The sequence below is a fragment of the Coccomyxa subellipsoidea genome, assembly GCF_000258705.1.
Source record: "Coccomyxa subellipsoidea C-169, whole genome shotgun sequence".
Lineage (NCBI taxonomy): Eukaryota > Viridiplantae > Chlorophyta > Trebouxiophyceae > Coccomyxaceae > Coccomyxa > Coccomyxa subellipsoidea.
This window is the reverse complement of record NW_005178033.1, coordinates 941,876-963,962: the sequence shown is the minus strand read 5'-3', so window position 1 is coordinate 963,962 and position 22,087 is coordinate 941,876. Positions and strand designations below refer to the sequence as shown.

Below are 22,087 nucleotides of genomic sequence, written 5' to 3'. Positions count from 1 at the left end.
AATACTGGCCCTTCATGAGCAGAAGGGCCCACCATAATGCATGAAGCTTCCATTCCTCTCCTGGAATGCATTTGCGAAATTTGGTTCGGCATTCATTCAGCAGACTGCTGATTGTCCTTTGCTCTGCACTTAAATCGCCCATGAGGGCGGTGCGATCATTGTGTAGGTGACCCCTGCATGGCATGCATGTGCACCTTAGCATGCATGCATGCATGTGGCCATGAAGGATGCCAGTATGCAAATTCCCAACATTGGTAGTCATCACCTGGGCTTTGTGACACAGCTTGATGCTGCATCTGCGATGGGGGACGCGGTGTGCTGCGCCCACAGGGAATACTAGTATACGTCACCAGCCTGGCCAGGCTGAGCAGCACCTTAAAAGTGGTTGATTGCATGCGATTGCCGGATATTGCATATGCATGGCAGCCTGGATTCATGGCATGCGCAGGAGGATTCAATCTGAATGAAACAGCGTGCTGACAGTCCTGTCAGTCATTCACGTTATTGATAAATTAGGATGGGAACTTCCCTTGAAGGCCCAAGGGACTCTTAAGAGCCCATGAGTCTACACGTAGATGGCCGGCATGCCCTGCACACTCGGCTCCTCAACTGACCCCTTGGCCTGTCTGCGTGCAGCTGCAGCATCAGAGGGTCCGCAGCAATTCTTGTAGCGTTTTCTACTGCCGCACGGACACTCTCGGTTCCTGGCAGGCTTCTTTCCCACAGCAACCTGCAGCTTGGACTTCTTCTCCTTTGCATTCTGCGGCCCTGCTTGCTGTTGTGCATTACTGTGAATATCAGCAGTATTGCATGCATCCAGTGGTGACGTTTGACTGTTGCTATACGCTCTCTCCCCGTCCACTTCTGAGCTGCATCGCAGACGGTCAAACTGTGCTGTGATGCCCTCCAGATCTGAGGCAACTCCAGTGAGGCTTTCACAACCGCACACTATCTGCATGTTATCAATTCCAGGTACTAACTGTGAATCTGCAGGTTCCACGCTGCTCTGTGCCACTGCGCCTTGACCGTCCTTGTTTATTCCAGACTGGCTGCTGCTCAGATTGATTCCTTCTGCTTCACTGAATCCTGAGCATGCTTCTCCAGCACTGGAGGGCTGCTCTGTCTGTGCTGGCACCTCAGTGGCGGCAGCAGACGTGCTGTTCACAGTGTTGATGCAGCACACCTCGATTCTACGCCCTTGGCCCTCCGAGCTTGGAACTGCCGCTGAAGCCAATTGCTCGATCAGGATCTCGATTGCCTGCAAGAATAGAACGATTCATTTATTTAAAAAATTGGACTACCCCACAGTTCCTTCTGCTCTGGACCATGCACCATGTCCCAGTTTGACTGAAACAATGCCAACAAAAAAAAGCCACCAATCAGCCTTGCAGTTCTGTAGCGCCTTCCAAGTATCCAGGAACACTGCGCGCACCTGGTCTGGGTTTCCATGCGCGGCCTCCAAGGCCTGCTGCACGGCTGCAGGGTCATCATAGCAGCCAGTCCCCCGCATTACCAGCTCCTCCTGCGCCGGGCCCCAGCTGCGCGCAGCCGCCTTCTCCGCGCTCGTCGGGAGCCGTTCTGCGATGGCGATAGGCAGCGGCGGCCCGCTGGTGTGGTCATCCGCGCGCCGCACAGAGTTGTAGTGCTCGCCGTCGTGGTAGCTCACGTGGATTGCCGGCGAGTCCTGCTCAGCCAAGCTCCCCTGAAAATTCATCACCAGGCGTATGTCCACATGGGAGTGGGTGCTGCAAGCGTCAGGATGACAGCAATGATGGGGTATATAAGTGCGCACCTGCGGGAAGTCGGGGTACTCTGGCTTGATGGTCCAGACCGGCTGTCCTGCCTGGTAGACCCGGATTGCAACACTGCATAGCCGAGCTAGCGCAACCTGCTCCTGATACCCTGCCCACGTCCCGTCCTGGTCCAAGCAAGTTGGCAAGCTGACTGTGGTGTGCGGATATGATTGTGTGGTTTTCTCAAGTGTGAGAGGAAATGCAGGAAGAAGATGTCACCTCTGACATGCGTTTGCAATAGCGGTCTAAGGTCTCGCCGTCCTCCATATACGGCTCAAAATCGTCGACATGGCTTCTAATGAAGGTGACAACCTTCTGTCTCAACGCCATATGATCTCCACTTGCACCCTCAAGCTGATCAGCTGCAGCTCGGAAGAAACAATTCCCGTCATCTTTCACCTGTGCGATCCTCAGATTCCATCTTTGTAACTCAGCAACAATGTCTCCACTGCTGTAAGAAGATCGCTTTCTCTCCTTCTGATCAGATTTCGGTCGCTGAGAAGCAACTGATGTGGGCTTTGCAGATTTCTTTCCCATCAACGCTTGGAATGTTAAAATTAGCCTCCCTGTCTTTTGTGACTGTCGACTGTGATCTTTTGTATCATATGTATGTTGAAATATGCTCGAAGCTGCAGGAGCAGGCCCGAGCGTCTTCCAGAGTAACGGCACGTGCATATCACGTTCGTCCACGTGAAACTTGGATCGTCTTTCCGCAATCCAAAGAAGGGATCCTCGCCATTTACATCGGTGCTTGCGAAAAATGTGTCGAAACTGTGGTCTGTTGTGAACACAATCTACAAGATGCTCGATGCATCACGCCTAGCGACTTTTCTACTCGTCTTAGTATATACGTCTTCTCTCGCAACGTTCTGCGCAGGGACTGGCGGATCATTCCTCAGAAGCGTAAAGGAAGAAGCTGCCAGTATTCAGCCATGGCTTGTTGGCTTGAGGAGGCAATTTCATCAGGTCCCTGAGCTGATGTATGAGGAGATTGAGACAGGGAAACTTATCAGGCAGACGCTTGATGATCTGGGAATCACTTACAGGCAAATATATGATTCTTTTGTGCAAAAATTCTTCGCTATACTGAAGCGTCTTGCGAAACAAAGACTCTAGTCCTAGCCCATGGAGCTAAACAGGGTTGAATAAAAATGTGGCCATGCAGGCACCCTGTCGCAAAGACAGGCATTGTAGCCAGTATTGGGCCTAAGTCACCCTCCGTGCTTGTTGCACTGCGGGCGGACATGGATGCGCTTCCCATCAACGAGCAGACTGGGCTTGCATTCTCGTATGCACTTCTCCTAAGCCCAAATCTTCTGATCCCACCACATGCTGGCCATCAGAATGTCCCCCCAATGACCACTCTTCCTCCATCGTCCACACACCAGAGGGAATCGATAACTCATGTAAGACGCCTGCAATAAACTGAGCAGGATGCATGCACCCCAGCAATTGTTTGGCATGTGCATGCAGGAGCAAAGTGCCGGGCAAAATGCATGCTTGCGGGCACGACTCCCATGTCACCATGTTGCTCGGCGCAGCCAAGCTCTTGAAGGCCCATGAGAAAGATCTTCCTGGCGGAGTGCGCCTCATTTTCCAGCCAGCCGAAGAGGGGGGCGCCGGTGGTGATCTGATGGTGAAAGAAGGTGCATCTCAGCGCTCATATCTATGGGATGACAGCTGCAAGTTTTCATTGATGCATCTCAGGACACTAGTAAATACTATCATAAGACACAGTCAGACGATTTGTTGTGCTTGCAGGTGCTGTGAAGGATGTGGCAGCCATCTTTGGTCTGCATGTGTACCCCTTTCTGCAGTCGGGGGCTTTGGCCTCGCGCGCAGGACCCCTTATGGGAGCCTGTCAGCAGTTTGAAATTCGCATCACCGGCGCCGGCGGCCATGCAGCCATGCCCCACTTCACTGTGGACCCAATTGTAGCAGCTGCCAACACAATCTCGGCACTGCAGGTCTGCTGGACACACATCCCACAGAGACACTCTCAGCACCATAGGCAGCAACTGGCTGCATGCAAAATTTATCTTTGAAGCAGGATTGCAGGATGGCGCCCTGATAGGCCCCATGGACACTGCAGGTACTGGTGTCCAGGGAAACGTCGCCCTTGGGAACGGCGGTTGTGAGCGTTACTAAGATAGCAGCCGGAGAGGGCGCCTACAATGTCATCCCAGACAGCGCCACTTTTGGAGGCACTCTTCGCTCCCTGGCACACGAGCACCTGATGTACCTGAAGCAGCGCATGGAGGAGGTGAGACTTCCACACTACTGGAATCTGCTTGTATGTGCTGCTCTAGGAGACATGTCCACAATTTCTGATTTGCAACAATTGTTCTGCAGTGTTTTCAGCAAATTCTCAAAGGCGACCAGAGTTATTCAAGATGAGGCTTGGACATCTTGCAGGTGGTGAAAGCACAAGCACAGTCGCACAAGTGCTCTGCGACTGTAGACTGGCTGGAGAAGAAGGAGCCTTACTACCCTCCCACAGTCAACGACAGAGCCATGTACAATTTTGCAGTCGACGTTGGAAAAAGGTATATACTTATTCGCTGCCTGTCCTACTGGAGAAGTGAGGATGCAATCTTGTCTGACTTAAAAGCAAGGCCGGATCGATATCTGTGTTGGGGATGGACTGCTTACAGTTGATTATGGCACAGGTTGCAGGGGGACTTCTTGGAGGACTTTGAGCCCACACTGGGCGGCGAGGACTTTTCATTTTACGGGCATGCGGGTGTTCCGGCGGCCTTCACATTCCTGGGGATTCAGAATGAGACAGCTGGGTCGGTGCATGGCCTGCATACCCCGCGGTTCATGCTGGATGAGGAGGTCCTGCAGACAGGGGCAGCCTACCTGGCGAGTTTGGCGTCAGAGTATTTGGTGCAGCACCAGGCGCCTGCAGGGAATGAAGAGCTCTAGAGTGTCGACAGGCATGCAATGCCGATTGAGGCCTCAGATTACTTTTTGACATGAAATATTTGGAGACCGCCTCAATTCAACTTTTTCTCCTGAAAATTTCTCCTGAATGTAACATAGTATGTAAGCAAATGTGAAAACTGAGGGATGGGTGTAGAATTGGGGATGCTTTGTAGAAAAGGCATACTATAATGCATGTGCTGTGGAGCAACTTCTGGTCCATGTTACGGTTTCTTCCGCTTGAGTGGGACATTATAGAAAGTTCTCCATCATTGAGCTCGAGCGACACGAGATAATTGTATTTACAGCACTGAGCTAACAAATGTCTTTCAGATGTGGTGTCCAGGACTGAAACTGGTACTGAAGCTTGGGGTGTCATTGCTGTTCCGCAGTGCAAAACACAGACTGTGCACGTGCTGCTGCACTCTCTTCAGGCTCGAGTTCCCAGTACGTACTGTAGTATTCCGTATGTGATATTCTTGCTTCCTGTAATCTAAATCAAACTCATATCAATTCCAGTCAATGCTGGGTCGTCCCAAGAACTCAAAACTCTGATCAGAGTAACTTTAGGTGGATTCCCCCAAAATTTGCACGGTCAGCTGACACTGAAGCCACAGTCTCGTTGCAGAGACGTCTTGAGGGAAAAATTCTTTGCCGCTCAAGACTGAATGCAGTGACTCATTCTTGATAACCCACTAGAACATAGCTTGGTCGGCGCTGACTGAAGGCAAAGGCTCATCGCGAAGATGATGTCAGGCCGGGCTGTTCCTCGTCCGGCTGCATGCGTGCAGCTGCCATCATGGCGTTGGCCGCGCGCCGCCAGCGCCGCCGGTGGATGTTGTGCAGCCCGTAGCGCGAGATGGTGTGGTTGGGCCTGCGAGGTGCCAACATTGCTCTTCAGATAAATCCAGATTAAGCTGAGCAGCTGGGCAGCAAAACTACTATGGCTGAAATGTGTGTGTAAATATGGCATATGAAATCAAATATCAACATACCAAACATACAATATACGGTAATCCAGATACCGCTGTATATGGAAACATTGAGCATGAAGACCATTGTGAGCATGAAAACTGCCAAATAATTTGTAATGCATGAAAGGCATTGACACAATGGCATCTCACCTGAAGGTGGGCCGCCTGGCAGGCCTGGCGTCCGGCTCCTGGTGCTCCTCCTTCTCTTGGTCCTCCTCCAGCTGGTCCCCCCGGCTGTAGATCAGCGTGCCCACCACCAGCACTGCAAAGCCCGCCGCCTAAACATACACACACACACACACACACACACACATGACACATCAAGAATTTACAGTACCCTTGACCTTACAGTCTCTGCTATAAGTTTATTGACAGGTTAATTTCCTGAATTGCAGGAGGGTGCATTGTTGGGCATGATCAAGCTTACATGTACTTTTTTACTCAGTTGAGCCAAAAGATCTGCCGGATATCAAGAGCGGGGGATTCATTGAACTCTTCAAAGAGTTGCACCCACGAATTGTCTATGTCCTTGAATATTTGAGGCAGCTTTTCAAATTTATACTTGAATGGCAGCCCACCTGCAGGTAGCTGCTGCGGTCCCAGCCCTCGCCCAGCCGCCCAAAGCCGAGTGGGGTGTAGAAGAGCAGCAGGTCGCCCAGCCACACAAACAGCGTCCGCGCGCTCTCAAACACCGTCCGCGACACCGCCCCCAGCTCCTCCGTCACAAACATGCCTGCAAGCATTGTCAGCAGTATGTCATTGACCTTTCTAACCCAAGGCATGTAAGGGCTATAAAAGGTTTAATGAATGCAAAGCACGTACTGGGACACTGAAGGGCCAACATTGAGTTGAGAAACCATCATGCGGGATCGTGCAAGCTTACCAGCAACGTTGTAGAGGAGAAGGGAAAGGCTGTTGGCCACCAGAACTGCCGGAATGGCCCAGAAGGGAATCGAATGTGCAATCTGCGCAGCAGATTACAGATCAAACCACCAAATTCACACATGACATATTGCATCGCCATTCACAGGATGTCCCAATGTGGAACAAATCATGCCAGCTCACTTACCATGTGGAATGACTCGATGGTGTCTTCGTGGATGCCTTCACCATCTTTCCCTGGGAGGAACTGAACTATGGTGAGCAGGATCGCCAAAGCAATCACACCCAGCACACCCTCGTACCCAACGACCTGCATGCACATATACAGCTCAGTCAGACCTAGCCAACAGAGTCGGGCATGTTTTGCAACACAGAACAGGTAGATGAAATGGAACGCACCTGGAGAGGTGCCAGGCCCACATTTGACATGGCATAGTCTTCCATCACCACCTGCGCTGCCTGGACTGCCTGTGCAATTCACAATAAAAAATTAATAAATATGCCTAATGCAATCTGAGCCAGCAGCACTGCACAAGTTGATGGATGGCCTTCCCACAAATTGCCAAGAGGGTCTTCTGAATAATTACCAAGAGGGTCTTCTGAATACGTGAGCACTGGAATCAGCAGTCGTGAGCAATGGAATCAGACGGGTCTGCTGTAATTGATGAGCAGCCTTGCAGCAGATGACAAAATGAGCTCCAAAATCTTGAATCAGGCATAACAGAAATGCGGAGAGGTTTTGGGTGTGCTGGCGTGCCTGAGCAACGACGATGAGAGTCATGCCCAGCAGGACCTTGCCAGCATCGCCAGATCCGCCCTCAGTCGGCTTGAGCAGGCTGGAAGCGCCGACCATGCTGATGCCCACCAGGCAGAAGGCTATGCCGATGTAGTGGCGCCTGTTCAGGCTGCGCTTCAGGAACGCCACAGCAAAGATGGCCGAGAACAGGATCTCAGCACCTCGCAGCATCTGGTACACTGAGGCTGTCACGTACCTGCCACACAGAGAAAATTTCAGAGGTGAACAACTACTGACATCTTGCCAATTCGTTGACATGTGAAGGAGACGTGCAGCAGGAACGAATGGAACTTACAGGAGCCCAACGCTCATCAGCAGTGTTGCAGTGAGATCGAAAGCCATGGGCAGGCCCAGGATCATGATCTCCTTGAAGGAGGCTGACTTTGCGGCCAGCTTTGATGCGACTCCTGTGTGCACAGGACACGCGATACAAGTGTGCTTTGAAGGGCTTGCAAAGTACTATGGTAAGAAAAGACAATCTGATCCTTACCAGCTCCCGAAGTCTCCCCCTCGTCACTGAGCAGTGGCTTATGTTCGCTGCTTGCAGCTGACTTTTTACGTCGTGACTCGATCAAGCTTGCGCCCCAAGCGATGGGCAGGCACATTACCATAGCAACAAACATAAGAGCTGTGGAAGCCCAAGGCTTCTTGAAAAACTTGACATGCCCACTGAGGTCCTCCCCTTCGGTCTGATATACTGCACAGACATGCACACGAGTCAGGCTTAATGGTGTTTATACTTGAAATATAAGTCCAAGGACAACACCACGGCGGCCGTCCATCAGTCTGGTATGTACATCAAAAAGGACGGATGACGCACTCACCGACTTTGGAGAGGATGGAGGAAATAGTCCCAAAGAGGAGCAATCCAATCACGCTCACTGTCACAGAGCTTTGAACCATCTTGCTCAGATGCTGAGTCACAAAACGATCCAAGGGCACGGATGCAATCAACAAACCCCGATCCCTCACAATACAAGCAAGTTCACAATGCAAGAATATACAATATTTGATCCCGAATGGAAGATTCCAGAATCCCTCACTACATGTTCTTCTGAGCTTAGATCCTTTAATTCGGTAAGGAACGTGACGCGTATAGATTGTTCGTTCCCTTGCATGCTAGGATTCAAGGGGAAACGACATTCAAGGGTTTGAAAGGATTCTTGTGCTTGCATGCACACTGTGAGATCCGTAGAATGGCACGATCCCTCGAATGCGAAACTGTATAGCATGAAAGTTGATCGTTATAGCTGCTGTGACTTGCGACAACATTGACGCTCCTGCGCATTAAAATTGAAGCTTATGGGAACGATCTCTACAGTCATAATTCATTCAGATCTTTCGCAGGCAGCGATGTGATTGATTTCGTTTTCTTTATAATGTGAAGATGTCATTTGTCGATGACAGTCAAGAAAATAGCCGAGACCAGAGCTGCACACCGATGCCATTGATTTTAGCACAGAACCGATTGCCTGCTGTCTGATTACCCCATGGCTGCAGCGCTTCCTAACTACAATGAGGGTCCCTTGGCTCTTGGACAACTCAGGTATGTCGTCCTGCAGAGCTTCGCTGGTGCCAAATCACTCGTTTGATCTGGCCACACTTAGACTGTAGTCAACGGTGTTTACAGCAGTGGTGCAACTTAAGAAATTCTATATGATTAGGGAGGAAGCCAGGCGTCTACTGATCGAGCTTCTCGATTCGGTGCGTGCACATGCTTGGTAGCAGCAAGGCCTCATACGTCTTCGGGACTTCCCAATGCATAAACCTGTAGATGTTGCAGAGTCAAATCAGAGCCAGATAATGCTTTTGCTGTGCAGCGGCGGGGCAAAAAGGTCCTTGTGCTCGATCCCAAAGTCTCAGGCTTTCTGGGCCTGCTTGCGGAGGTGTCTCTGCTGAAAGAGCACGGCATAGAACAGTGAGTTTCATGTGCAATCTCTCGTGCTTTGCCAACGTAAGTCAAAAACACTGCGTTAATGCATACCGGTATATGACCGTGCGCGAGATAAGTTGACTATATTGCTTGCACAGGCTCCTGCACCTCTCTACAGAGCCCCTCGGCGATCTGGGAGTGCGAAATGTCATCTACCTCGTGAGGGCGAGTATTGAAAATGCAAAGCAAATAGCTGAGCAGATAAAGGAAACTAACAGGTCTGCAGCTCTTTTACGGGACAGTGGATCATGCAAATATGTCATGTATCACTCGGTCTTCCCTGGACCCCTCTAATTGTGTGCAGGCAAATTCACGGACAGAACGCTTGGTTTGCAGGCTTAGGGCAGCAGCAGGCTTTGAGTATGCTGTGTATTTCCTGCCACGGAGGACAATTGCGTGCGAACGCATCTTTCAGGAGGAGGGTGTCTATGGGGACATTGTAGCGGGCGAATTTCCACTTGGATTCATCCCCTTCGACTATGATGTGCTGTCCCTGGAGCTTGGCACTGCCTACAGGGTGAGCACACGTTTTGCAAGCCCTCATGTTGGATCAAATTTGGGAAAGTACATAGGGATCCTTGGGATGTCCAACCCCAAGAGGAAGCACATGCATGCTTGTGCCTTGTGCTTTTGCAGGCCGCGTAGTTCTGCAGCAAGGCATCAGTGCTGTCAAGATGCTATCCAGAGTGGAAGGACAAGTGTGTAAGTCATACAAGACGCATGCAAGTGATAAGACTCATGCACTTCATATAAGACTCTGAAGCATGCGCTGACTCACTGGCTGCAAGCAGGAACTGGTGGCGGATGGGGATCGCAGCAGCCTGTATGGAGTGGCGCGAGCTTTGACGCGGCTGCAGGCGCTGTACGGGGGCGCAGCCGTTCTCAAGGGCAAGGGCCCCGCGGCCGCTGCTGTGCGCTCGCTGCTGCTGCGCATGCGCCAGGAGCTGGGAATGGAGGCTCCCATCACCGGTGCTGCTCGCTGTCCCGCCATGGATTCTCTGTTTGTATTTGAGACCGAGGCACAGCCAAACCTTGCCGGTCATTTGCTGCACCTATAACTGCTACTTTTTCAGTTTTCCAAAAGGCTACTCTCGATAAAATGCTGGCCAAATGACATGTGCCACTTATGCACAGAGTCTCATGGTGGTGGTTGTGTGGGGCATTGCAGGCGGGGGACCCATAGATGAGATCATCCTGCTGGACAGGGAAGTGGATGCTGTGACGCCCATGTGCACCCAGCTCACTTATGAGGGGCTGGTGGACGAGACCATGCAGATCAAACACGGCGCCGTCAGCATCGACAACCCCTCAGGCACGCCCTTGGCACAGGCCTTCACGGTTGCAACGTTTTGCTCACTTGCAGAAGGCAGGCAGTCTTCAAGAGGTAGCAGGCATCTGTGAATGCTGGTGGCTGAAATGTAAGGGAACGCACATCCAGGTGGGCGGCAGAGGATAGCGCTGAATAGTGCGGACAAGGTCTTCCGAGACCTTAGAGACCTGAGCTTTGCGGCCGTGGGCCCGCAGCTGGGCCAGCGGGCCAAGTCCATCCAGTCCGACTACAAAACCTCCAAGGTCGCCCTCCCATCCACACAACATTTTTCTGAGAGTACGGCAAATGCTGAACACCATGCCAATTCAGTAATATTAGTGTGTTTGCATGCCTGCCACACCCTTGACACGACTACGTATCGGGCTGAACCAAATATAGGAGAATGCAAGGAAAACCAGCGCTGAAAGGTGTCCTTGCAGTTTGAAAAATCCGTAGTAATATTAGCAGTAAAGTCATAAATTTGAATCTGGGCGCTGGCGTGCAGGCGGCGGAGAGGAGCCTGGCGGAGCTGAAGGAGTTTGCGGCGCAGCTGAAGGCGCTGCCCAACATCCAGCGCCACATCGGCCTGGCTGAGGCCGTCAACCGCGCCATTGCCGCCCCGGCATTCCGCGCGCGCGTCTCCGTCGAACAGTCCCTCCTCGACGGCCACGGCCTCGACGCCTCCGCTGAGTCCATCGAGGCAAGCCCGATATGCCGAGCCAGGACTGTCCTCAAATTGTTTTGCATGTCATGTTGTAAATTGACCCACTTCAATTCCAGAGAAAGACAACAAGAGAATCTTTGCTCCATTCGAACCTTCTGCACCTGCGTCCCATCCTGCTGGCTGCATGTTTCTGTGGCTGTGGAACAATGTAAAGCTGCTGCATGGTGCCGGATGTAATGTTGCGCAAGGTGCTGTAAAAGTGCAGCTCGAATGCGGAGCAAGCCTGATCGTGACAACAATGTTTGTATGATGCGCAGGAGATGATGTGCAATGAGGAGGACTTGTTCGTGGTGCTGCGCCTGATGTGCCTGTTGTCGCTGACCCAAGGCGGCGTCCCCAAGAAGTACTTTGACGCTTTGCGCAAGGAAATCCTGCACAGCTACGGGCACGAGTACATGCTAATGCTGTCAAAGTTGCAGGATGCAGGTGTGCACTCATTTTCACACCCCACTCACATGAACGACCTCTGTACGCGCTGCCATGCCCTATGCCTTGCCTGTTCAGCAGTTGTGACAGGAGCGTGCTGCACTGTGCAGGTCTCTTGGTGAGGCATGAGGGTGGCAAGGGGAACTTTCCGACGCTAAAGCGAGCCTTCCGGCTGCTGGTGGACGACATAGACGACAAAATTCCCACAGACGTCGCCTACGTCTTCTCTGGCTATGCTCCCCTGAGCGTGAGCACAGCTGCCTCATGCACTTCGGCTGCTTGCAGACTTGTTTGCACCCTCAAATTTGTAGGCTCTCTATACATTCAGCTCGTGAGTTCTCTTCTCTAATGACAAAGACACATCAAAGCATGACTCTTTCAATACCAGGGCCTGTATGTGTAGTTGCTGTGATGTAGGTGCGGCTGGTGGAGGCGGCAGTGAAGGCGCCCGGTTGGGGTGTGGGCGAGGAGGTGCTCCGGCTGCTGCCAGGGCCAGCTTTTGAGGTGGAGCAGACGTCTGATGACAAGGGCCTGCCTATTGAGAGGCCGGTCCAGGACAGGAAGCTTACAGGTCTGCGCCGAAGTATTTTGCCATCTGCTACTCCAGCTGCTGATTCACTGAGTGCAGGGTGGTCCCTTCGTTGAACAGCATCCATAAAGGGAATGTTTTGTTTCACAAACTTGAGATCGTGTGACATGGTGCAGGTGTCAGTAAGAAGCGGAGAATTGTACTTGTTGTGTTCATTGGGGGCGTCACCTTTGCAGAGATTGCTGCGCTCAGATTCCTTGGGACCCGGCCAGAGGTCAATTGCTCATTTGTCATTGCCACCACAAAGCTGATCAACGGGACCACGCTGCTGGAAAGCATCGTGGACGACAGCATAAGGACTGCGAAGGAGACTGCTGCATTGTAGTGGGCTGTGCGCTGTAGCATGCATGCAGATATATGTTGATGGTTGTGTGACACAGATCACTAAGTAGGCCACTGAAAAAGCCGTGGGGGTCATGCAAAGCGATTGCACTGTGCCTTTGACATGCTTGTATAGTAGCTTGTGACCTGACCGCAGTGACCCACCAAACGTTCCCCCCACCAACTTGGTAGTACCAACTTGAAGTTGGTACCGTACGAGTCCGAGCGCATCTGCTATAGCTAGTCATTGTGCATGCATGCAAAATTTGCAGATGCAGATGTGTAGGGGGGAAGGACCTCTTTGGCAATCTCGCTCACGACTTTCCTGATCTTCTGGCCAGGTGTGCCGTTCTGTGTAAGGGAGGGCAACAGCATGACCAAAATCGCCCAGCTGGCCAGCTGTTGATGGATCGCCGTTGAATGAACGACACATCATTAATTGCACATCATGCACATTGCATCGGAGTAAGGTGCAAACCATTGTCAATACAAGGTCCCTGTGCTCGTTCATTGGTTGAGTTTAGCTCCGCACAGGATAGGCTGAGTGGCATTCGCAAGTGTGACAGCTGTTATTTGACACTGGGGATGACCTGAACCTTGGTAGTCCTCACCAAACCTCGCGATTATATTCGGAAATAGCACCTTAAAGTCGTAGATCAATCTTCAAGATGGGAGAATCTCAGGTCTGTTGTCCTGGCGTTCTTGGACATTGTTCGATTGCGTTGGATGTCCGCTGATGGCCTGCCAACAGTTACTGAATTCAGAAGGTTCTCTTGCAAAAGATCCAAACATTGAACATCAGATGATCACGATGGGTAACACTGTACCGTGTGCGCTTATCTGCAGTATTCTTTCTCCCTGACAACCTTCAGTCCCAGTGGAAAGCTGGTGCAGATTGAGTATGCCCTCAATGCGGTTGCTGCTGGGGCAACCTCGCTTGGAATCAAGGTAAGTCATGTCTTGATGGTGACGCAAAGTGCTCAGCAGATCTTGCTATCATTAGCTTTGATCTTCGTGAAACGTCATCAGGATCACCTAGAAGAAACTGCTGTTGAGCAGGCTACCAATGGAGTTGTGTTGGCAACGGAGAAGAAGTTGCGGTCCACGTTGATAGATGATTCAACCGTCAAGAGAATATCTGTCGTCTCGCCAAATATTGGACTGGCTTACAGCGGCATGGGTCCAGACTCAAGGCTGCTGGTGAGGAGAGCACGAAAACAAGCACAGGTGCGGTTGATGCTACTCATTGCAGCTATCTAGACATGATCAGCTCTTCCAAATAGCTTTGTGCTTATTTATGTGCTCTCTGAGCAGTATCCGATGTGTCCTCTGCCCTTTATTGCTGTGCACTGATGCAGGCATACTATCGCGTGTACAAGGAGCATATCCCTGTAGCCCAGCTGTGCCGAGAGACAGCAGCAGTCATGCAGGAGTTCACACGTATGTCGCATCCTCCCTTGCTTCATTCATGTCGCACGTGACCACTAGCAGGCAGAGAGGTGGGACTTGGGACTAACAACACTTATGCAGATGCAGTTTGCCTCAGCTTGACACATGTGCTGCTTTGTGCAGAGTCTGGAGGTGTGCGGCCCTTTGGCGTGTCACTGCTGATGGCGGGGTATGATGACAATGGCCCGCAGCTGTACCAGATCGACCCCTCTGGCTCCTACTTTGCGTGGAAGGCCAGCGCCATTGGCAAGAACATGACCAACGCCAAAACCTTCCTGGAGAAGCGCTACAGCGAGGTGCAATTTTTTTGCAGATGCTTCTCTCCCCGTTGTGAGACCGCGCAATGAACTGTTCATCCCCGCTGACTGAGTGCCAGTATGAGTTTTCAGCGTTTTGCCTGGAGGACAAGCAGCAAAATCTCTGTGTCACACCTTGCTGCGAATTTCTGCATGTATGCAAGTGGTTGTGATGTGTGCAGGACATGGAGCTGGAGGATGCTGTGCATACAGCATTGCTGACGCTTAAGGAGGGCTTTGAGGGGCAGATCTCAGGTCACAACATCGAGGTCGCCATTGTGGGAGAGGACCAGAAGTTCAGGGTGCTGACGCCTGCTGAGGTGTCCGACTACCTGGAGGAGGTCGAGTGAAGTGCAGCGACCATCGGAGATGCCTGATGGGATCGAGAGGTGGTGCTGCCAAGCAGTGCCATGATTGCTTGTTCCTGCGAACCTGAGGCAGGATGCTTGCTTACAAAAGATAAATCACTTCCTCAGTTAACTGAAGCCACAGCAATCGTAACCAAAAAATGTGTATGGTATCTTTTAAATGTGATTGTTACCTTCCATGCTGGAATCTCTGTGAGTCAATCGTCACGAACAAAATCCTCAGCAGCTTCCATCCCAGCAAATTTGGGAACACAAAAACAGTTCACAATGTCTCTCTCGTTTGGCAGCTCAAGCTGTCTTATACAGCGAATGGCTGCGATGCCAAGGCAGCTTCCTGTACCCGGCTCAGGTTTTCCTACAGCGTCCTATAGCAGTGGCCTCCTGTTGTACCAAGTTGTGGCACAATTCCCTGGTCCAAGACTCTCATATGCATGGATTGATCCAGCTGGCGTATTCCTCATGATTCGTTGGCTTCCTCACAGGCATCAATCCATTCGCTGTACACGTCTATAGCCTCGCTCAGCTTGTGGATCTTTGTGTTGAACCGCTCGCCACAGATGTTGCAGGAAACAGAGCCCACCTGAGCACCCCAAAAAATTGCGATAAAGCCATCCAGACATCATTAGGCCATTTCCATCGGAGCAGGACTTCATGACACGCCAGACAAGGTGACATCTGCACTTGGCAACCAAGGTGATATCAATGGGTGATAGGCTCACGTCACTGTCCCAGTCCATGATGGCACTGACGCTCTTGTTCGAGTTGCAAAATGGACAATTGAATGCGACATCAAGCTTTGGTTTCAATTTCTTTGGGGGAGGTTTGGATGACTTTCGTTTCCCCATCCTGCCTTTGTTTCCTGATCTCTTCAACCCAGCATTCCCTTGAAGTTTATCACCGAATTAAAGTGCTTCAGACTTAACAATCAGCCCAACAATAGTGGATATTATCTGCCTCCTTGTCCGCAAGCGACAAGTCTAGATTATGGCTCCTAGTGTGTCAGGCCAGGTAGCTTTTCAAGGACTTGGACAGATCTTGCGTGTGCGACAGCTTTACAGAGCGTTGTCAATGTTCGATCCATTCCGAATGTGCAGAGTGCATGTTCACCGCTGCAGAATGCGATCGAACGGTGCACGTGATGGCAGCATGCAGATCATGACCCTTCCTTCAGGGCAGAGACCGAGCTTGCAAATTCACAGGCACTCTCCTCATAAGAAAGGCGTGCTTCTGAACTGCCTCAATGACGCACTGCACCAGTAACTTGCATGCACGTGTACATGCACGCAGTCCAGCAGGTTGCCTTACCGGTACAATGCATATGCCTGGCCGTACGGACAGAAGCGCAAAAAACTAGCCAGTAGCTTCAGCCTTTCAGCTGCAACAAAATTCACATCACTAATCCCAGCTTAAATTGTCGATATATCTTTAATCGAAACTGCTCTTACGTTTCAATAATCAGAGCTGCTTGATAGTATAGGCGCGCAAAATGGCAGGATTGTCACAATCTTTGGATTTAATCTCTTGCTGTATTGACTAGTAAGCTTGGCATTTTCAGATATCCAGGCTGTGCAAGTATGCAGCCCAGCAGCAGGCGCCGCCACAGTGTCAGCTGGCATATGGTTTTCGGGGGTTGCCCAGAGGATTAGGCCTGCACGGCAGTCATTCTGTATCAGCACATGTTCTTACCCTTGGGCATGCTGCAGCAACAAGCGGCCACACTCAAATGCAAAGAGCAAGGAGACTACTTCGTGAAAAGAACAAAATTAGATGCAGCAGGCTCCCTGAAAACAGGATGCGAAACTTGATGCAGCCTGCCACGTGTACCTGTGCTTGTAGCCAAGCATCATCCGCTTCCTGTACACCTCGAACTCATCATCGCCCTCTTGGACATCATGCTGCCCCTGCAAAAAGTAAATATCACAGTGAATAACAATCCCCCTTCCTCCCACCCCTCGCCTCCTAATTGCTGATAGCCTTTCATGCATCAGCGTACAGTCCATACAATCATGGCCAGAGTCAGATCAGTCAGCATGCAAACATTAGCAGGTTCTCGAGGGACTGCCACAGTCACAGTGGAGCTGCTCACTACGCGGGACCTTTCCTGGTCACTAAGCGGCAGGAGCACCCCTACTATGGAGCCCAAACGGTCTCATTTCGACACCATCGTGTGCTGTGAGTGAATTCTAAGGGCAGTCGTGTGGAGGGAAGGCATGCCTTGGTGCCGAGGCCGCCCTTGTCAACGGGCTGCTTGGCGCCGGCGGCTGCGATGGGCGCGGCAATGCCGGAGGCGTTGGCTCCGAGGCCCTGCCCTTCGCGCCAGCCCATGGCCTGCAGCATGCGGTGGCCCACGTTGTCCGCCTGAATCTTCTGCGCCTCTTCAAGTGCCGCCGCCTGCGCCTTGCCCGTCTCGCTACCGCTCTTCGACAGCAGCTTCGCCAGCTCCTCCGGCGGTATGAAGTCCTGCAGAGACCGTTAAAGCTGTCAGCTTGAGTGAGCACCATGCATCAGCAGTGATGATGACTACCTCTCCATCCCAAAAAACATCAAGCTCAATGCGCCGCAAGTCGTTGCTTTGAAGTTCACTTCCAATCTAGGTACACAAACGGCTCAAACATAAATTGTCTCCATTGTTTCACACGTCAATGGACCCACACCCATGTCTCAAAGGCCCTTGCTACAACTGAGAAACAAACATCTCTGCCTCTTCTGCTTGCAAAGAATTGTCTAAGCTCCCGGCCTCGGGACCTCGACGCTACGGCATTGACAAGGAGACAGGCTTACGTGCCTGCATGTGGTGGCCGCGCTTGCCGTCAGTCTTGTAGACTGCGAGCTGCCGTCGCCGGTCGAAGGAGGTCTCGTTGAGCAGCGCGACGCGCGGTTTCTCCTCCTCCTCTTCAGCATCCTTCGGCCGCGCCTGCTCCTTCCGTGCCGCCAGTTTGGCATACGCCTCCATGGCCACCAGGCTGTCGCCCTTGTCCAGTGCCGCCTTTGCCCTTGCAGCCTCATGCGCGTCTGCCGCAGCCCACAACAACAATCAAATTCCAATCGAGTGGATCATGCTGAAGTTCAATATGTGCAGTGAACCAGCAAACTGGTCCCATGACAACGTAAGTCTGGAGAAAATCCTCAACATGCCCTGTCAGGTACATGCCCTGGAGAAACCATGTGGACGGCTGGAAAAAAATCCAGGACTTCCAAGACCTTCAATCCGTCCAGACAAAGTCTTCAAGGAGCTCTGCTGGACACACTGATTGCAGAGAGGATCTTGTGGACAGCTGAAGTATGGCATCAAGGGAGGCAGGCCGCTCACCGTCAGGCTTGCTTTCGCTGAAGCGGTTCACCCTCGGCAGGGGCTGCGATGGCTGCTGAGCAGGGGCCGGCGGTGGTCTGAGGTGCGGCTGAGAGAGCGGGGGCCCAGGCGCTGAGGCAACCTTACTTCCTCCTTCCAACGCCCGGACCCGAGACTCATAGTACAGGTACTCTGGCGATGTCTTGTGATACAAGAACCTGCCAGGCACCACACCTCCCCCGTCAATGCTGCTCTGCACCGGCCTATATGAAGTGAGGGAGAACAAGCAATGAGATCTGCAGGACGCGCGCCTGAATGAGCTGTCCTCTGGGTTGCGCTGGCGCGTGACATCTTCAAAGTTGCGCCCGTTCTTCGCCACAAACTCAGCCAGCTTCTCCACAACCTTCCTGACGTCGGGGTCTTGCGGGGGCGAGGGGCCGGCAGAAACTGGAGGGCAACGACTCAATGGATGGGTTAGCCCAGAGCAAAGATATCATGTTGTCCAGAGGATACAGTGCAGAGCTGCCTGTTCACTGGCTTTCTTTGTCTTAAGCAGCTGTGCCATCATGGAGGGGAAACGACCCCACGATGGTGGACATTAAGCATGCCATAAAAACTGAGCGCATCAGCTAGTCCAGCCAAATGAGAACCTGAAGACTCCAAGCGTTGTCGTTTTGCACTGTGATCCACGACCTCCTGCTCTTCGGTATCGCTGTCATCTACCCCAAACACGGCTGAGATTGGGGTGACTTTCTTCGGAGCCTTTATACCGAAGCCAACCTTTGCAGCTGGGGTGCCCTTGGCCCCACCTCCCAGTGAGAAGGAAATACTATTTGTTCCCATCTTCAAGATATCCCACTCGATTAAGGTCTTTTCAGTCACGTCACAGATCTGTTGTGAAGTAGCACTACAGCAGCATCAAGCTGTGCCAGACAGGGAAAATACTTTAAGACCTGCGGCAAAGAAGAAGCTCCAAAGGGCATCTGGGATGGAACGCCGCCAAGCGGGCCTGTCCAAGCTTTCGAGCACGTCTCGAACGACAGATGAGAATCCAGTAGCCTCTCATCGTCATACTTAACATTTAAGTTACCAAGCACCTAAGATGACAGCCATCAAGGCAATTACCGCTCCTCCATCGGACGTTGATCTGGAGAAAGCGGTGCAGGTGGAAGAGAAGCTATCTAGGGCACTTGCTGCTTGCGAAAATCTCACGCAGCGCTTGAAACAGAAAAAGGAAGCAGGTACACGCGCTCAATATATCAATTTCTGGGCAGTCTTGCTTCTCATGTAGCAGACCAGGCATGCCTTTGTGGTATTGGCAGAGCTCGGTTTCACATGCCGCAGTGTGTTTGTGGGGTGGCAGGGGAAGAGCTGACAGACGAGGACAGATATGAGATGCAAAGCTTGCTTGACAGACTGAAATATGTGGAGAAACGACAAAACACATTGAAAGGAGCAGTCGACGCTGACCTGAAGAGGGTAGGAAGCAGTGATCACTCTCACAGAAGGCTTCCTGGTGAACAATGAGATGTTCACCGGCACATGAGAAGCAAAGGAAGGACATTAGATGCTCTTGTTCTGCGCAGAAACGTGAATTGAAGCAGAAGCTTGAGGCGGAAGCAGAGGCGCGTCGCTTAGAGGCCATGAAGATTACAAAGGAGAAGCCGGCCGCAAAGCTGCGCATGCAAGAGCTGAGGGACATGAACCAGATAGAACTCACCCAGGACGACAGAGACAAACGCTTGAAAGATGCCAATGCTGTTACCAAGGTACCCTCCACATTCACCGTGGCAGAAGTCCAGGGTCACACTATTTGCATCATCTTCCATTCAAATTGTGAGGTGCCTTCACCAGCTCAATTGGCATGCTGTGTCTGTTGCAGATTGTACCATCTGGAGGCCTCGTTGGTTTCCAGGTGGCTGAAGATCTGCTCGTCAAGGACTATGACTATCAGAATGATGATACCAAAAACCCATGGGACGGAACGAACAGAGACGACTGAGCTTGCATTGAGCTTGCACTGTAGCAAAATGCAGAGTCATTGTCCCTGACTGACTGACATCCACAGTGAACTCGTTGTCTGCTGTCCACATCCTGTTCTTACTTCCTCTGGCAATAAAAATATATACCCCTGTGAGGAGGTTTGTCCTTTTGCAAACAAATGCTGCTAGCTGAACATCAGGGCTCCAGATCGATGCTGTGAGCTGTCAGCCCACAAACACAGCCTTGCCGGCCTGGGTCATTCTGAACCGCTGGTCAATGATGAGGCCCCTGGGAATGATGGTGTCTCTGTAATATGCGCTGCATTGGTACCCCACCCGCGCTGGGATGTGCGAGGCAAACAGGCCCCACTTGTCGCCCACGCCGTGCGCTCTGGCAGTCTCCAGGAACAGCTCATGCTCCTCCTCTGTCCAGTCACCCTGCGCCTGCTCAGGAGACACCAGACACCCTTTATCGGTTACCCTCTATCAGACACCCTTAATTAGATACATACCAAAGACTATCAACAAGCCCTGAGAACACAAGTGGAGATGGTCCACACGCAGGCACTTGCTTGCAGTTGTTCTGTTCTTCATCTGTCTGTGAGTTTCCCCCTGATTCGAGCTCCTTGGCTTCTGTTTCTGCAGCTCAATTTGGATTTGGGCATTCGGCAAAAACTTCCTCAGGATTATGCAGACTAGAATTGCAGGGTCACAAGCGGCTGGTTAGTGTGTAATTACCTGTTCCTCGTCAGGTTCCACATGCCGGTAGAAGTATGCGTTTGGGTTGGTCCTCAGCTGCGTGGCAGAGAACGCGCGCGCATTGCTCCAGCCATGCATCTTGCCTGCTGACAAACCCACCCAGGTCCTTAACCCTGATGCCCACACGGATGAACAATGCAAAGCATGTCACACATTCTCTGGCAGATGTAGAAGACTGGTGGTGCATGCACCTGACTTGGCACCCTTTGCGCCAGCTTTGGAGCCTCCTGCACTTGCGAATGCCTCCTCCTCCGATTCCACAATGCCATACTTCTTGCAGACGGCGGGGGACACCCACCTGCAGGACAGACCTCGCTCACCACATATCATACTGGTGCTGAGAGCTGCACATAATTTGAGCATGGAGACAATCCAGACGGTCTACAGTGCAGTTGGCCTTACCCATGATAATGCCCATCAACAACAAAGCCCGTGACCACCTCCCCTTTCCATTTGAAATATTCCCTCAGAATCATCAGCTCATTGTGCTCTGCAAGAAGCAAGTCTACATGTCAGCTCCATAAATCAAGGAGCTGTAGGAAGCAAGGTTTTTGCCAGGCAAACGCCAATGCAACTATACACAGAGATGCAGGGTCACAAGGAGGTGTACTCCAGCAGCATAATGTCTCTTGTCACCTGAGTCCAGGGCTTTCAGACTCTCTGTCTGCGGCGCTGGCTGAGTGTCTCTGCGCAGTCGAGTGCACTTTCGCACAGCGCCCTTGGCAGCCACCTTGCGCTTGTGCCGCTGAGGAAGCCTCCTGCCGTGGCTCGCTGCCACTGCCTGGGCTGCAGTGTGCACTCCCAGCTGTTCCAGGATAGCGTTGTTGCGTTTGATCCTCTCCTCACGCTGCACAGATGCGAACATACAAAAACCTTCACTTATGGACAAGAGCCCATTCTGTCTGCCTCATGGAGGCCCTGTTAACCTCTCAAATACGCTGATGGCCTTGTTTGAGCCAGGGAAGGCACACCTGGCGCTCATAATCATTCAGAGGTGCTGTAGGAGGCTCATGTGGTACTCGCGATCGTCCTGTCATCATAAGGACCAGCAGTGCTGCAGGGACGTTACGAGTATGTCAGCATCAGAAGATTATATGAACTGGAAAATTGTAAACTATGCCTGGTGAGCCCACTGGATAGGTGCGTTGATGGATGCTTTACCGTTGCAGATGACAGTGAGTATCGATTTGTCTATGCTTCGACGTTTGTAATTACAGTAATTCCATCTCAGGCAGCTTGAAAATTTTTCCGTGGAAACTGCGGAGAATGCAT

The 22,087-nt window shown here is 51.8% G+C and overlaps 8 protein-coding genes across 8 annotated transcripts; 4 read left to right on the top strand and 4 right to left on the bottom strand.

The window, feature by feature from the left end:
* Positions 1–565: 565 nt before the first annotated feature.
* Positions 566–2,390, bottom strand: COCSUDRAFT_47813 (cysteine proteinase; the record flags this gene model as incomplete). The annotated part of the gene is made up of 5 exons (XM_005646771.1): positions 2,013–2,390; positions 1,793–1,918; positions 1,433–1,684; positions 1,184–1,258; positions 566–775 (listed from the first exon to the last, which is right to left on the bottom strand). The coding sequence occupies exons 1-5, from the start codon at positions 2,328–2,330 to the stop codon at positions 566–568; spliced, it is 981 nt and encodes a 326-aa protein (XP_005646828.1). The 5' UTR covers positions 2,331–2,390.
* A 318-nt stretch (positions 2,391–2,708) lies between these two features.
* COCSUDRAFT_4542 (amidohydrolase) lies at positions 2,709–4,682 on the top strand (the record flags this gene model as incomplete). Its single annotated transcript, XM_005646770.1, has 7 exons — positions 2,709–2,858; positions 2,975–3,081; positions 3,267–3,439; positions 3,555–3,760; positions 3,886–4,056; positions 4,209–4,339; positions 4,463–4,682. Coding segments are annotated over 7 exons (1,158 nt in total), but the record flags the coding sequence as incomplete, so codon positions are not given.
* A 771-nt stretch (positions 4,683–5,453) lies between these two features.
* Positions 5,454–8,273, bottom strand: COCSUDRAFT_42626 (hypothetical protein; the record flags this gene model as incomplete). The annotated part of the gene is made up of 10 exons (XM_005646769.1): positions 5,454–5,592; positions 5,843–5,970; positions 6,271–6,425; positions 6,576–6,657; positions 6,762–6,884; positions 6,974–7,042; positions 7,368–7,566; positions 7,666–7,777; positions 7,861–8,067; positions 8,195–8,273. 10 exons carry the CDS (start codon positions 8,271–8,273, stop codon positions 5,454–5,456), a joined length of 1,293 nt encoding a protein of 430 aa, XP_005646826.1.
* Positions 8,274–9,026: 753 nt separating this feature from the next.
* COCSUDRAFT_16423 (Sec1-like protein) lies at positions 9,027–12,676 on the top strand (the record flags this gene model as incomplete). Its single annotated transcript, XM_005646768.1, has 13 exons — positions 9,027–9,074; positions 9,191–9,288; positions 9,402–9,521; positions 9,646–9,820; positions 10,095–10,303; positions 10,440–10,593; positions 10,616–10,676; positions 10,727–10,875; positions 11,127–11,339; positions 11,615–11,748; positions 11,856–12,009; positions 12,180–12,402; positions 12,468–12,676. The coding sequence occupies 13 exons, from the start codon at positions 9,027–9,029 to the stop codon at positions 12,674–12,676; spliced, it is 1,947 nt and encodes a 648-aa protein (XP_005646825.1).
* A 470-nt stretch (positions 12,677–13,146) lies between these two features.
* On the top strand, positions 13,147–15,860 carry COCSUDRAFT_29582 (20S proteasome alpha subunit B). The gene is made up of 7 exons (XM_005646767.1): positions 13,147–13,355; positions 13,519–13,620; positions 13,732–13,899; positions 14,031–14,112; positions 14,245–14,417; positions 14,600–15,365; positions 15,505–15,860. Exons 1-6 carry the CDS (start codon positions 13,341–13,343, stop codon positions 14,765–14,767), a joined length of 708 nt encoding a protein of 235 aa, XP_005646824.1. The 5' UTR covers positions 13,147–13,340; the 3' UTR covers positions 14,768–15,365; positions 15,505–15,860.
* Positions 15,861–16,390: 530 nt separating this feature from the next.
* On the bottom strand, positions 16,391–18,917 carry COCSUDRAFT_55975 (hypothetical protein; the record flags this gene model as incomplete). The annotated part of the gene is made up of 7 exons (XM_005646766.1): positions 16,391–16,433; positions 16,610–16,686; positions 17,027–17,245; positions 17,559–17,797; positions 18,096–18,292; positions 18,380–18,521; positions 18,755–18,917. 7 exons carry the CDS (start codon positions 18,915–18,917, stop codon positions 16,391–16,393), a joined length of 1,080 nt encoding a protein of 359 aa, XP_005646823.1.
* A 259-nt stretch (positions 18,918–19,176) lies between these two features.
* COCSUDRAFT_55974 (hypothetical protein) lies at positions 19,177–20,076 on the top strand (the record flags this gene model as incomplete). Its single annotated transcript, XM_005646765.1, has 4 exons — positions 19,177–19,315; positions 19,438–19,553; positions 19,661–19,843; positions 19,957–20,076. The coding sequence occupies 4 exons, from the start codon at positions 19,177–19,179 to the stop codon at positions 20,074–20,076; spliced, it is 558 nt and encodes a 185-aa protein (XP_005646822.1).
* A 205-nt stretch (positions 20,077–20,281) lies between these two features.
* COCSUDRAFT_29579 (hypothetical protein) lies at positions 20,282–22,078 on the bottom strand (the record flags this gene model as incomplete). Its single annotated transcript, XM_005646764.1, has 7 exons — positions 21,977–22,078; positions 21,787–21,869; positions 21,452–21,662; positions 21,218–21,305; positions 21,007–21,113; positions 20,795–20,898; positions 20,282–20,503 (listed from the first exon to the last, which is right to left on the bottom strand). Exons 2-7 carry the CDS (start codon positions 21,853–21,855, stop codon positions 20,282–20,284), a joined length of 801 nt encoding a protein of 266 aa, XP_005646821.1. The 5' UTR covers positions 21,856–21,869; positions 21,977–22,078.
* Positions 22,079–22,087: the final 9 nt, after the last annotated feature.